Source organism: Bubalus kerabau, chromosome 1, assembly GCF_029407905.1.
Source record: "Bubalus kerabau isolate K-KA32 ecotype Philippines breed swamp buffalo chromosome 1, PCC_UOA_SB_1v2, whole genome shotgun sequence".
Taxonomy (NCBI): Eukaryota; Metazoa; Chordata; class Mammalia; order Artiodactyla; family Bovidae; genus Bubalus; species Bubalus kerabau.
The window spans coordinates 178,595,686-178,611,685 of record NC_073624.1 but is presented as its reverse complement, the minus strand read 5'-3'; the positions used below and the strand labels follow the sequence as shown (position 1 = coordinate 178,611,685).

The 16,000-nt window shown below is 38.7% G+C and overlaps 1 protein-coding gene across 1 annotated transcript; it reads right to left on the bottom strand.

Moving 5' to 3' along the window:
• Positions 1-7,501: 7,501 nt before the first annotated feature.
• Positions 7,502-8,500, bottom strand: LOC129621158 (olfactory receptor 7A17-like). The gene has a single exon (XM_055537282.1). It carries the CDS (start codon positions 8,468-8,470, stop codon positions 7,502-7,504), a length of 969 nt encoding a protein of 322 aa, XP_055393257.1. The 5' UTR covers positions 8,471-8,500.
• Between the last annotated feature and the right edge of the window lie 7,500 nt (positions 8,501-16,000).

The following is a 16,000-nucleotide window of genomic DNA, read 5'->3' as shown; positions in this document are numbered from 1 at the left end:
GACTGTAGCCCACCAGACTCCTCTGTCAATAGAATTCTCTAGGCAAGAACACTGGAACAGATAGCCATTCCTTTTTCCTGGGCATCTTCCTGATCCAGGGATCAAACCTGGGTCTCCCACATTTCAGGCAGATTCTTTACCATCTAAATCAGTAGGAATGCCATATAGGTAACATATCTCAACATAATAAAAACTACTTATGATAATTGCAAAACTGATATAATACTCAACATTGAAAAGCTGAATGACTTTCCACTAGAATCTAGACCAAGACTATGATTCCCACTCTCACCGTTTTTCTTTAATATAGAATTGGAAGACAAGAAAAAAAAATAAAATGTATTCAGATTTCCAAGGAAGAGGTAATGTTGTCATTAAATACAGAGAACATGATGCTCTATACACACATGAAATTCTAAATATTCCATACAAAAACTAGTAGAACTGATGAACAGATTCATCAAGGTAACAGGATACAAAATTATCATACGTAAATCAGTCACATTTCTTTACACTAACAGTGAAATCTCAGAAAGGGAATGTAAACAGGTAATTTCATTTAAAAAGTACTCAGGAAAATACCTCACCAAAGAGGCAAAAGACGTATATACTGAAAACTACAAAGCATTAAGAAAGGAAATTTAAAATGATTCAATATTGGAAAAGAGACATCAGTCTGGCAAAGATTGTAGGCAGGAGGAGAAGAGGGTGGCAGAGAATGAGATGGTTGGATAGCATCACTAATTTAATGGACATGAACTTGAGCAAACAACCAGAGATGGGGAGGGACAGGGAAACCTGGTGTGCTGCAGTTCATGAGTCATGAAGAGTAAAACATGACTAGGTAACTGAACAGCAACAAAAATGGTTTAAAAAATTGAAAATTATTTCATGCTTTTGGAATGGAAGAATTAATATTGTTAAATGGACATACCTACCCAAAGCAATCTACAGTTTTATGGTAATCCCTATCAAAATACCCATGACATTTTTCATAGAACTATAAAAAATAATCCAACAATATATATGGAACCATGAAAGACCCACAGTTGACAAAGAAATCCTGAGGACAAAAGAACAAAGCAGAAGACAAAACCCTCCCACATTCAGACAATACTATAAAGCTATAGTTATCAAAACTGTGCTATTGGCAAAAATCAGGCATGTGGATCAATATAACACAGTAGCCCAGAGATAAAACCACAGACCTATGGACACTTAAATTTTGAAAAAGGAAACAATGGGAAAAAGACAGTCTCTTTGGCAAGTGATGTTGAGATATCTGGAACAACCACATGTAAATCAATGAAGCAAAAGCATATCTTTACACTATACACAAAAATAAACTCAAAATGGCTTAGAAACTTAAATAAAAGTGAAGACACCATGAACCTTCTAAAAAAGATCACAGGCAAAACATTTTACAACATAAATCATAGCAATGTTTTCTTAGGTCAGTTTTCCAAGACAATAGATATAAAAGCAAAAATAAACCAGTGTGACTTAATCAAACTTATAAGCTTTTGCTTCCAAAGGCAGCCATAAATAAATAGAAAAGACAGCCTATGGACAGGGATAAAATATTTGCAAATGATGTGACTAACAAGGGGTTCATTTCAAAAACATGCAAATTAAATAAAAAAACTCAATTGAAAAATGCACAGAAGACATAAATCCACATGTCTCCAAAGGATGGCCAATAGGCACATAAAAAGAGGCTCATCATCTCTAAGTGTTATAGAAATGCAAATCAAAACAACAATGAGGTACAACATCAAACTGGTCAGAAATGTCATCTTTAAAAAGTCAGCTAATAACAAATTCTGGAGAGGGTCTGGAGGAAAGGGAACCCTCTTTACACTGTTAGTGGGAATGTAAATTGGTGCATCCACTGTAGAAAACAGATTTAAAAAAAAATTTCCTCATAATAGTAGCCCAAGTCCTTCTGCAGTCATCCTACAAAAGATACTGAGTGAGTTCCCTGATGATGTTCAAAGGTGGAAGTGCTTCTGGAGACCTTGGGTGGGCAGGCCTGGGGTCTGAGTAATCAAGTTGCCTAATTCTCAGGTCCCTGTGGCCTGTCCAATGTCTGAGACCATACAAGCAAGGGCTGGATCTTGAAATCACCTGCTTGAGTCTGTGGTGGTGAGCACGACATGTAGTTCTATGATCAGGAATGAAAATTTCGTCCAAAGTTGCCAACCAGGTGCCAGGGACTCCTGCTTTGGGCTTGACATTTCAATCGCTAGAGTTTGGTTTCATTCTGGTGAAGGTTGAGATCTTTAGTTTGAGGGAGATTTCCTAGAGAATGGGGACCATATGGTGGGTTGGTTCCATGTCAGGCCTGGATGTTGGGTCTCAGGGGCCAGCCTTGATGCTTAGATGAGCCACAAGCCTGTGTCTGAAGGAGATGGCATAAACTGTCTACTGGAGCTTGCATGGACACTGAAAGCATGAGGAATAGCCTGGTGCTCCAGTAAGTTCAGATCTTGTGTTTGCAGGAACTGGTTTGAGGTCTAGACCACAAGGGCTAGACTGACACTACTAAAGACATGGCACTGGAGTATGAAGTGAAGTCAAATACCTCTTTCACTTGTCTTTCCCCCACTTGGATGTTTCTCTCTTCGTCCTGGGATGCCTAGATTTGGGGTAGGAGTGGCAAGGATAATGTGAAATTGTCCTTCCTATTCTATTCAATGCATCTTAAAAAATAGAAGTTTCCTTTATCAAGGTGCTGTAATGCCTCACTTGAAATGCTTTGCTTGTATGAAGGTATTCTGGTGAATGGATAGTTCTTCAATTTGATGTTTCTGGGAGCGGACAGGTATAGGATTTCCTACAGTGCCATCTTGTTTTGATGTCACCCTGGGAAAGTCCCTGTACTTCCTCTATTACTGCTGCTAAGTCACTTCAGTCGTGTCCGACTCTGTGCGACCCCATAGACGGCAGACCACCAGGCTCCCCCACCCCTGGGATTCTCTAGGCAAGAATACTGGAGTGGGTTGCCATTTCCTTCTCCAAAGCATGCAAGTGAAAAGTCAAAGTGAAGTCACTCAGTTGTGTCTGACTCTTAGCGACCCCTTGGACTGCAGCCTACCAGGCTCCTCCATTCATGGGATTTTCCAGGCAAGAGTACTGGAGTGGGGTGCCATCGCCTTCTCCACCTCTATTACTGCTGCTGCTGCTGCTCCTTCTGCTGCTGCTAAGTCACTTCAGTCATGTCCGACTCTGTGCGACCCCACTGACGGCAGCCCACCAAGCTCCCCTGACTCTGGGATTCTCCAGGCAAGAACACTGGAGTGGGTTGCCATTTCCTTCTCCAAAGCATGAAAGTAAAAAGTGAAAGTGAAGTCGCTCAGTCCTGTCCAACTCTTTGTGATACCATGGACTGCAGCCTACCAGGCTCCTCCATCCATAGGATTTTCCAGGCAAGAGTACTGGAGTGGGTTGCCATTTCCTTCTCCAGTTTATTGCATGGCATACTCTAATTAGTTAAAGGGGAAAAAAATCTAAAGATGCATGACTCAGGGTCAGATTGAATACAGGTAGCTGAGCTACACTGAACAAGTGTGGATGATATGTCTTCTAACTGGGAAGAAAGTAAAGTGTTATGTATGACCATAGGAGCAGTGGAATAAATTAAGGCAATGTACATATGATAAAATCATTTTTTCCCCTGTAAACTAGATTAACTAGATATAGAAATGAACAAACTAACTATAATTTAGTTTAAGATGGAAGAGCACTATAGACAGGCACAGATGAGCCTTAGAAACCCTATGTAAAGATAGACAGCTAATTACAGGCTCATGAGGAAACTAACAGAGCTTGGAAAAATTCCAAACCATACCATCCCATTAAATAATGAATACTTATATTTTGGGGCTTCCCAGGTGGTGCTAGTGGTAAAGAACTTGGCTGCCAATGCAGGAGACATAAGAGACACCAGTTTAATCCCTGGATCAGGAAGATGCCCTGGAGGAAGGCATGGCAACTCACTCCAGTATTCTTCCCTGGAGAATTCCATGTACAGAGGAGCCTGGTGGGCTACAGTCCATGGGGTCACAAAGAGTCAGACACGACTAAAGTGACTTAGCATGCATGCACATTATGTTTTACCATTTTATTTTGGGATGGCTGATAATGCAACCCACTAAAAAATATAATAATCAAAGTGAATGAAGTGGGAATCTACTGTTTCTTTTAAAAAATGTTTTATTGGAATACAGTTAATTTACAATATTGTGTTAGTTTCAGGTGTGCAGCAAAGTGAGTCAGTTATACATACGCATATCCAGTCTTTTTTGTTAAACCGTGTTCTGACATTTGGAGACAGCATTTCTGATTACTTTGTTACTCGTTTTTTTTTTTTTTTTTCTTCACAAAATTGTATTAGCTTGAGTCTGATGCCTTAGACCACTTGGGCATCTTGATAGCCTACAGAACTGCATTAAAAAGTGACTTCATTGATATTCCTATCCAGATACCAAGGAGAGCTTGCAAGGACATACATATTTGTACACAAAAATCTGTTGACCCTGAACGATTTGAGTAGGCAGAAATTCGAGTTCTTTCATGAATCCTGATTATGCAAACTGAAGGAATTCTATTGTATCATATGGGAGATATGAAGTGGATAATATCATTTACTGCTCATTTTGTTTATGACAATATTTAGAATGATTTAGGTTTTTATGTAGAACAGTGGGGAAAATAATGGTTGTAGGCATCACTACAAGTTTTCAAGCAGGAAGAATAAGATGACTCAATAAGAAAATATAAAACAGTTTCATCAGTCCTTCACCTCAATGAAGAAATCATCTTATACATTGACACTGATGTTCCATACTATTTTCAAAATTTTTCTTACAATTTAAAAACATTTTTAATCTTTAATGAACTATCTAGACAAAAAATTACAACTGAATCTGAAATATAGACCCTGAAACATACATTCATTTATAGTATGCAAATTTCATTCATAAATGGATAAAACTATGGATGTTGTGAATGTCTCCGCATATAGTCTAGGAGATGAACCGCCTGTTTATTAGTTTGTGAAATTCTTGTATATTCCCTTCTCAGTAGTCTCTGCTTCCTATATATTATGCTAATACCTCTATTTCTTACTGTCTCTACCTATGGGTAAGGAGGTTTTCCTTAATTTATTGAGTAGATGTATAGTTTGAAAAGGAATGACATGCATAATATTACAAAATATAATTTAAAGTTTGTTTCATGATTTTCAGTGTCTTCTCTGACTTGAAGGTCATATTAAGTCAATCTGTTTATTATGGTTTCTGTTTCTGTATAGACTGAAACTGTCAGACATGTATTTGATAATCAGTTTTTTCCAGTAACTATGGTATTCAGTGTGGATATAGAGCCTGCTAAGAAAACAGAATCCTATTTAGGAGAATAAAACTCAATGGCTTATTATAAAAAAAAAAAAGACACTAGTACATTAAAGTCCTCATTATCAGGAACACATATTCAGACAGTGATATTAAAAAGGAACAATGGACATAGATGTACAACAACTGTAGTCTCAGGTTTTTCCTCTCTGTAATGTTATAAACACGACCAAGTTTCCAAGCTTAGGTTTTTTTTTTTTCCCCCAATAGAGTGGTAACTCATGACTAGTCTTTTTAGTAAAACTGAAGACATATTACATGGGGTGATATTTGTCATTTAAGAAGAAATGATTCTTAACAAATTATGGCAGTTCCATGAGATACATGGGAATTTCCAACATTTCATATCAAAGTTTAAGAAAAAAGAAGGGACACAGGAGGAAAGAAAAAGAAGAGAAAGCCTTTGGATATTTTCATTGATGATGAGGTAATTACATTGTACAGAGCAGCTGAAAAAAATAAAAATTCCAGGAAACAAATAAAAAGGCAACTTCTACATCTACAATCTGATTAAAAAATCACAACTACTGACTCTCAAACTTTGAGCTCTGTAGTCATGGGCATTTCTTCAAATCCAGTATAAATGGCTTTTTTGGACTCACCACCACAAAAAGTGTTTGCAGAGCCCCCTTTATGTCTTTGTTTCTCAGACTGTAGATGAAAGGTTTCAGCATGGATGTGACCAGAGTGTGCATCACCAAGGCAGTATACTTGAGCTGGGAGTAGCAGCAGAGCTAAGGTACACTCCTAGGCTTGTACAAAAGAATGAGACAGTTGAGAGGTGAGATGCATTGGTGGAAAATGCTTTATACTTCCCTTGAGCTGATGAGATTATATATATATATATATATATATATATAGGCTTTCATAGCAGCAGTGTTTAGAGTGACAAGTAGGAAGGCAGAGATTTTAGTGGTAGAGTTGGTGGGTGGATTGTTATGGAGGTGCATCCCTTTGGAAAATTGTTTCTAAGTTCTTCTGATTTCTCAGTGAGTTAGGAGTCAAGGGTATCTGTTTACATATAGATGGGGGAAGATGGTGTTTAAGGTATGACAATACAGAAGACAAGAAATAGTCATTGTGGGGTTAAAAAAAAACAACAGAAGAATGGTGGGAAGAAAAGAACTCAGGAAAGAAGGAAGGAAGAAAGGGAGGGAGGGATGAAGGGAAGGAGACATTACAATCCTAGTGTATGGAAAGATTTTGAAAGGAAGGTCATTTTGCTCAAACGTATGTACATTGAGTTGGTGATGCCATCCAACCATCTGTCCAGCAAAAATTCAGGGCTTTCAAGTCTTCCTTTCATTCTCAATTCATTAGTCACCTCCTGGTTTCATTTCCTTCCCACCAAGACCACACACTTTTGATCAGGCATCCATCACAATTCTACTCCTTGTCCTATCAATTACTTCAAATTAGCCCATTCTTACCTAGTTGATGCACTCAGTTAGTTGGCAACCAAATTCTGCTCCATAGGTAAGGTCCTGCATGTCTGCTAAATTTTGCTTCCTTTTCTCATTAAGAAAGAACTAGTTTTTCTTCTACATGTGGTGGATTTGAATTTTTTTTCAGGTCATCCTTATTTATTTTTTTATAGATAAATAAATTAAATTAAAATTTTAAATTAAATTTAATTTTAATTAAATTAATTAAAATTAAATAAATTATTTAATTGGAGGCTAATTACTTTACAATATTGTATTGGTTTTGCCATATATCAACATGAATCCGCCATGTTTTATAAACCCCTGGGCACTTCCTCTGCTTGGAAAAAATCCTTATCTATTTTTTTGCCCAATCTAACTTCCACCATTAATGCCAACTAATCTGCACCTGTCTATATCATTAATAAATGACTAATAGCCAGATAGCATGATCATTTATTTATTATTCTCTGACTGTGTGAAAGCAGAAAAATATTTTATATGTTATAGTGGAAATCTTAAAAAATTGAATCTCTTAAGTGTAGATAGAAGTTAAGGTCAAAGCAAAGGAAATACCAGGAAATAATAGAAAAAGCATCATCTACACCTACAATCTGGTCAAAAAAATAGTGATTTCTTACTCCAGTTTCTTTAGCCTGGCAATCATTTACACTTCTTCAACCAGAGGTAAGTTGGCATTTTTAGAGATGCCATCCCAATGAATCTTCTCAGAGCCCTTTTTATGTCTTTATTCTGCAGACTGTAGATGAAAGGGTTCAGCATGGGTGTGACCACTGTATACATCACTGAAGCTGTTATATTTGACTGTGAGCTGTGGGTAGAAGCAGGGCTAAGGTACACAGATAAGACTGTACAATAAAATAAGGCAACAACCGAGAGGTGAGATGCACAGGTGGAAAATGCTTTATACTTCCCCTGAGTTGATGAAATTCTTTGTATGCAGGAGATTATCTTAGAGTATGAATAAATGATTCCAGTGAATGCACCACCACCCAGGATTGCAGCTGCAAAATATATTACTATGTCATTAAGAAAGGTGTCAGAACAGGCACATTGGACAACCTGATTGAGTTCACAGAAAAAGTGAGGGATTTCCAAGCCTGTGCAGAAGGACAACCACAGTATCATTAAGCTTTGTAACAGGGAATTCAGAGCACTCATCACCCAGGACACCAGAAGGAGCAGTCCACAGTGCCAGGGGTTCATCATGACTGTGTAGTGCAGAGGGTAACATATGGCCAGGTAGCGGTCATAGGCCATCACAGTCAAGAGAAAGTTATCCAGCCCTGCAAAGAGTAGGAAAAAGTGTATCTGGCTAATACAGCCTGCATAACTTATATGTTTGCTCTGCCTCTGGATGTTCCACAGCATCTTTGGGATGGTGGTGGAAGTGAAGCAGATGTCTACAAAGGACAGGTTAGAAAGGAAGAAGTACATGGGGGTGTGGAGTTTGGAGTCTGAGCTCACAGCCAGAAAGATGAGCAGGTTTCCAAACACAGTGATCAGGTACATGAAGAGGAAAAGCCCAAATATGTAGGGCTGCAGTTCTGGTTCCTCTGAAAATCCCAGAAGAAGAAATTCTGAAATTTGTGTATCGTTTCCCGATTCCATGTAGTGCAGGGCTCTACCTAGCAATAAAAATAATAATAAGACTGATTTAACAAAAATAGACCTTACTGGTATAATTTAAAATGTATAATTTATATTTTGCGGTCAAGAAATCCACACCTACAGTTTTGGTGTGAAACTTTTCCTTTTTGGGACATCCTCTGATTACAAATTCCTGTTCATCTCTGTCTTTTCACCAAGAGGTCATGTATTGTAAACTTTGAATGAGGGATTCTGACAAAGTATTGAGGCTATATATTGAGTACTCACCATCTCCTGAATAAGCAGAGTATGCTGAGAGTCACAAGTCCCTACAGTTCAATGATGGAGAAAGAATGTAAACAAGTAGAAATATAATAAAATGTCAAATGAAGAAAAGTAGAGAAGGTATATAGAAGGTAGTAGTAAAGGTGTTATATTTTACTGGGTGTTCAGGTAGGCTGGCAAACAACATAACATTTGAACAGAGATATCAAGGAAGAGGGTCTGGGGTGTCAAGGTTATCTCAGGAAATGTGGGCCTGGAAGGATGAAGGGCCAGTGCAAAGACCCTGAGGAAGGGTCTGATAGTCAAGGCTCAAGTGGAAGTTTCTGATACTCAAGGCTCAAGTGGAAGTTTGCATGTCAAGGGGAAATGACCAAGAGGGAGAGTGATGAGAAATAGGGCAGAGTGCTAAGGAATGAAGATACAGGGAGTCCATCATTCACATGTTGTTCTTGTGCATTATAAATTTTATTGATTTTATTTAATATATTTTTGCTCTAATCTTATGATGGCCATCATTCTGATTTTGTATTTAATTGAAGGGTAATAGCTTTACAGAATTTTGTTGTTTTCTGCCAAATAACATGATGCCATACATATACATATGTCCCCTCCTTCTTGAACCTCCCTCCCATCTCCCTCCCCATCCTACCCCTCTAGATTGTTACAAAGGCTTTGTTTGAGTTCCCTGAGTCATATAGCAAATTCCCATTGGCTGTCTATTTTACATATGGCAGTGTAAGTTTCCATGTTACTCTCTGCTGTCTGTATTTTAATGAGAATAATTTGTGTATATGAGTTCAGCTCCTCCTGCCATAAGAACTCTCATACCTCACAACACACACACACACACACACAGACACACACACAGACACAAACACACACAGCATCTTCTCAACTTCAGCTGCAAAATTAGAACAGAAATAATACAAGGTGAGCTGTCAAAACCAGATTATCTATAACCTCAGTTATGGGGAAGTAGTACCCAAATTCCAGTTATTAAGTTTTCTATGGACAGTGAAACATGGCTCTCCATTTTAATAGGACTATTTTCCCTCTTTATTTGATGAAACATTTAAAACAGTTCAAAAAGCATAGTTGTAGGAAAGAAATAGACATGAGGGAGAAAAATAACCTAATAAACTTAGGTGGTCTCTGAGAGAAGGAGATGAGGAGAAAGCTTCTTTAGTTTGGGGAGTACTACAACTTCTGTTATTGCCCTGTCCATGGGATTTTCCAGAATACTGGAGCAGGTTGCCATTTCCTTCTCTGGGGATCTTCCCTACCCAGCGATTGAGCCAGTGTTTCCTGCATCTCCTGCCTTACAGGAGGATCTTTTACCACCAAGCCACCAAAGAAGCCCCATGATGCCCAGAATAATCAGTAAAGCAGAAAAATATCAATTTATTCAAAAGAAAAGGACTGATGTCCTTATGATGCAAAGATAGTTTACTGAATGAAGTAGGAAAATGAGCAAAATGAATAAACACATAATTCAGAATAGCGAATCACCACTGGAGAATGAAGCCAAAATTCTGTAGCCTAAAAGGATGCTCACCTTGTGTGCTTTCTGTAAACTTCACATTCATATTGCCCTGCTCTTGACCACATAGATCTGGTAAACATTGAACTTGACTGTTTCACCAGATGTGAAAGCTTTAATGCTCAGAGTCACTATAATACTTCTTCCTTTTTTTCAAGTCTTATTAACTTTCTTACTTGGAAATGTTCACGCCTCCTTTGTCTTCAAAAACTTCATCTACACTTTCACATTGCTTGTAGGAAGCTCTTTCATGAGCCATTTTTTAAATTAATAATTCTAAAGGAAAGAGACATTTCCTCACACACTTAATTTAGTTGTATAAGCCATCAACGTCTACTTCTAATTCTTTGTTATTTTCCTATGCTGTGAATATCTTGACACGTGTAATGATGCTATACTTACTCACTGCAATTCTGACCCCACCCACGCCAGACTTAGTTGGAAATGGTAGATGAATAAATATATATCACTTGAACTTGAAAGATTATGGTCCCACAAAATTGCCAAGGCTGAAAGATGATGAAAGGATGAACAGAGGCAGGGAAATGCTAAAATAGGTATGGAGGACACACAAAACGAATATTTTCCATATTCTGAGGTGAGGACCTACTAGGGAATTAAACTATCTTTCCTAAGAATTAAATCTAATAGATTAAATAAAACACAAAATAACTTATCAAAGAGCATCCTTCAGAGAAAGGATACAGACAAAATCATACCAGGGTTCTCTTTGTTCGGTCCCTTCTATGTTAGTATATCTGTCTGTGTATGTACATATGTGTTTATTTCTATATTTGCATATACTGCAATATGCAATGTAAAAGGCATGTAAAACAATGTACAAGGCATGCCTTCTCTACATAGTCAAAATAAATTCATGGCAGCATGGAAGTGTTTCTATTTTTGTTTATTTTTATTTTTTAAAGTTATTTGACTTGGAGTATAATTGCTTTATAATATTGTGATGGGGAACAGTATGGAGATTGCTTAAAAACTAAGAATAACATTACCAGTTGACCCAATAATCCCACTACTGGGCATATGCCCTGAGAAAACCATAATTTAAGAAGACAGTGTACTCCAATGTTTATAGCAGCACTATTTACAATAGCTATGGGCACAGTCTAGACCTGATTCTGTTGCTAGTCCAACATGCAGAGGCTTCTCCACACCAGATTCCATAAAATCCTACAGAGGCCAAGATAATATATCCTTTTAACATATGATTTATCTCTGAGGACAGTATATCACATTTATGCATCTATATGATTGCAATAAGCTTTTTCTTTTATGGTTTATTATTCAAATGAACAGAGGCCTCATATTTTATTAAGTTTTGTGTTTTAAAGTGTGTACACTTATATAGAAAAAATATTGGGGGAGGAGCTAAGATGATGGAGGAATAGGACAGGGAGACCACTTTCTCCACCACAAATTCATCAAAAGAACATTCCACAAAACAACTTCTGAATGCCAGCAGAGGATATCAGGCACCCAGAAAATCAACCCATTGTCTTTGAAAGGAGGTACGAAAAAATATAAAGGACAAAAAAAGAGACAAAAGAGGGAGGGATGGAGCTCCGTCCCAGGAAGGAAGTCTTAAAAAGAGAAGTTTCCAATAACCCTGTGTATGAGACAGCAAAAGAGACACTGATGTATAGAACAGTCTTATGGACTCTGTGGGAGAGGGAGAGGGTGGGAAGATTTGGGAGAATGGCATTGAAACATGTAAAATATCATGTATGAAACGAGTTGCCAGTCCAGGTTCGATGCACGATACTGGATGCTTGGGGCTAGTGCACTGGGACGACCCAGAGGGATGGTATGGGGAGGGAGGAGGGAGGAGGGTTCAGGATGGGGGGCACATGTATACCTGTGGCGGATTCATTTTGATATTTGGCAAAACTAATACAATATTGTAAAGTTTAAAAATAAAATTAAATTAAAAAAAAAAAGAGAGAAGTTTCCAAACACCAGGAAACACTCTCACTGCCGAGTCTGTGCCGAGCCTTGGAAGCACAGAGGGCAATATAACAGGGAGGAAAACTAAATAAACTTTTAAAACCCACAGATTACAAGCCCAATGGTAACTCCCCCAGCAGAGAAGCAGCACAGACGCCTGCACCTGCCACTAGCAAGCGGGGTCTGGGCAGGGAGGCGCGGGCTGCATCGCTTAGAGTAACGATCTGGCCTGAATGCCCCGAGCACTACCTGAGCAAACTGATTTGGGCTAGCAAAGCAGACTGTGGGATAACTACCACGTGAAAAGCCAGCCCTAACCTAAGACACTGCCAGGCCCATGCACGGCACAAAGGACTGAACAGAGATAGCCGGCTGCAGATCATCCCCCTCCGGTGACAGGCAGCCAGAGCCAGAAGGGGGCAATTGCAGCCCCAGAGAGATATCTACAAAACAGTACGCAGGCTTCTTTGCTAACTAAGACTTCTTGGGGTTCTGGACGGTCAACATCTGCCTGAGAAGGTGCGCCGGTTGTACACCCAGAAAACCGAGCGGCAGGGAGGCGATAAGTCGCAGCAACTGTGCTTGCCAAACACCTCATCACCTGAGCTGCTTGGACCTGAGAAGGGCACAAAACGCAGGCCCAACCAGGTCTGCGCCTCTGAGGACTACCCGAGTGCCTGAACCTGAGCAGCTTAGACCTGGGAGGCGCAGCAGCCCAGGGCCAGCCTCGGATGGTTCCCTGCGGAGCAACCTAGAGCCTGAGCAGTATGGGCAGGGAGGCTACAGGTGCCATGAGCGGGGGCAGGCCCAGTGTGGCTGAGGCACTGCAATCACATGCCAGTGTTATTTGTTTGCAACGTCCCTCCCTCCCCACAGCGCAACTGAACAAGTGAGCCTAAAAAAAAGAAGTGTCCACCACCGCCCCCTTTGTATCAGGGTGGAAATCAGACATTGAAGAGACCAGCAAACAGAAGAACCTATAACAGAGGGAACCACCTTGGAACCGACAGGCAATAGATTTAAACCCTGTCGTTAGTACGGACTACATAGGAAGGGGCCTATAGATCTTGAGAAATATAAGCCGGACCAAGGAACTAGCCGAAAATGAACTGACCCCACAACACCAGAGAAAGTCCTAGATATATTTTTACTATTTTTACAATCATTCTTTCTTTCTTTAATTAAAAAAAAATTTTTCAGACCTATATTACTCCTTTAATTTTCACTTTTATAACCTACTATTACTTTGCAAAAAAAAAAAAAAAAAGACCCTATTTTTTTAAAGCAAACTTCATATATATATTCTTTATAATTTTTGTAATCTTGTTTTTTTTTTCTTTTTCTCTTTCTTTTTTTTTCTTCTTTTCTTTAACATTGTATTTTTGAAATTCCAAACTCTACTCTAGATTTTTAATTTTAGCTTTTTGATATTTGTTATTAATTTTGTACCTATATTTTTTAAAATAATTTTTGTGACTTTTTTTTCTTTCTTTCCCTTTTTCTTTTCTTTAACATTGTATTTCTCAAATTCCAAAATCTACTCTAGATTTTTAATTTATGTTTTTTGGTATTTGTAATCAATTTTGTACCTATATTTTCTTTATAATTTTTGTGAATTTTTTTTTCTTTTCTTTTTCTCTCGTTCTTTTCCTTCTTCCTTTCTTTAACATTATATTTTTGAAATTCCAAACTCTACTTGAGATTTTTAATTTTTGCTTTTAGGTATTTGTTACCAATTTTGTACCTTTAAGAACCCAATCTTCAGTACCCATTTTTTACGTGGGAGAGAAATTACTGGTTTGACTGCTCTCTCCCCCTTTGGACTCTCCTCTTTCCCCACCAGGTTGCCTGTGTCTCCTCCCTCTCTACTCTACCCAACTCTGTGAATTTCTGTGTGTTCCAGACGGTGGAGAACACTTAGGGAACTGATTACTGGCTGGATCTGTCTCTCTTCTTTTCATTCCCTCCTTTTATCCTCCTGGCCACCTCTGCCTCCTTTCTTCCCCTTCTCTTCTCTGCATAACTCCGTGAACATCTCTGAGTGGTCTAGTTGTGGAGTGCACACAAGGAAGTGATTACTGGCTAGCCCACTTACTCCTCTACTGATTCCACCTCATCTCATTCGGGTCACCTCTAACTCCCTCCTCCCTCTTCTCTTCTCCATGTAACACTGTGAACCTCATGGTGGAGAAACTTTTCATCTTTAACCTAGAGGTTTTATTGATGGTGCTGTACAGAAGGAGAAGTTTTGAGACTACTGTAAAAATAAGACTGATAACTGGAAGCAGGAGGCTTAAGTCCAAACCCTGACTCCAGGGAACTCCTGACTCCAGGGAATATTAACTTACAGGAGCTCATCAAAGGCCTCCATACCTACACTGAAACCCAGCACCACACAAGAGCCAACAAGTTCCAGGGCAAGACATACCAAGCAAATTCTCCAGCAACACAGGAACACAGCCCTGAGCTCCAATACACAGGCTGCCCAAAGTTACTCCAAAACCATAAACATCTCATAACTCATTACTGGACACTTCATTGCACTCCAGAGAGAGGAAATCCAGCTCCACCCACCAGAACACTGACCCAAGCTTCCCTAACCAAGAAACCTTGACAAGCCACCTGTACAAACCCACACACAGTGAGGAAGCTCCACAATAAACAGAATTCCACAAACTGCCAGAATACAGAAAGGACACCCCAAAATCAGCAATATAAACAAAGAGAAGAGACAGAGGAATACCCAGCAGGTAAAGGAACAGGATAAATGCCCACAAACCAAACAAAAGATGAAGAGATAGGGAATCTACCTGATAAAGAATTCCGAATAATGATAGTGAAATTGATCCAAAATCTTGAAATCAAAATGGAATCACAGATAAATAGCCTGGAGAAGAGGATTGAGAAGATGCAAGAAAGGTTCAACAAGGACCTAGAAGAAATAAAAAAAAGAGTCAATATATAATGAATAATGCAGTAAATGAGATCAAAAACACTCTGTTGGCAACAAATAGTAGAATAACAGAGGCAGAAAATAGGATTAGTGAATTAGAAGACAGAATGGTAGAAACAAATGAATCAGAGAGGAAAAAAGAAAAACGAATTAAAAGAAATGAGGACAATCTCAGAGACCTCCAGGACAATATTAAATGCTCCAACATTTGATTCATAGGAGTCCCAGAAGAAGAAGACAAAAAGAAAGACCATGAGAAAATACTTGAGGAGATAATAGTTGAAACACAAAGAATAAATATTAAAAGCAGCAAGGGAAAAACAACAAATAACACACAAGGGAATTCCCATAAGGATAACAGCTGACCTTTCAATAGAAACTCTTGAAGCCAGGAAGGAATGGCAAGACATACTTAAAGTGATGAAAGAAAATAAACTACAGCCCAGATTATTGTACCCAGCAAGGATCTCATTCAAGTATGAAGGAGAAATCAAAAGCTTTACAGACAAGCAAAAGCTGAGAGAATTCAACACCACCAAACCAGCTCTCCAACAAATACTAAAAGATATTCTCTAGACAGGAAACACAAAAAGGGTGTATAAATTTGAACCCAAAACAATAGAGTAAATGGCAACGGGATCATACTTATCAATAATTACCTTAAATGTAAATGGGTTGAATGCCCCAACCAAAAGACAAAGACTGGCTGAATGGATACAAAAACAAGACCCCTGCATATGTTGTCTACAAGAGACCCACCTCAAAATAGGGAACACATACAGACTGAAAGTGAAGGGCTAGAAAAAGACTT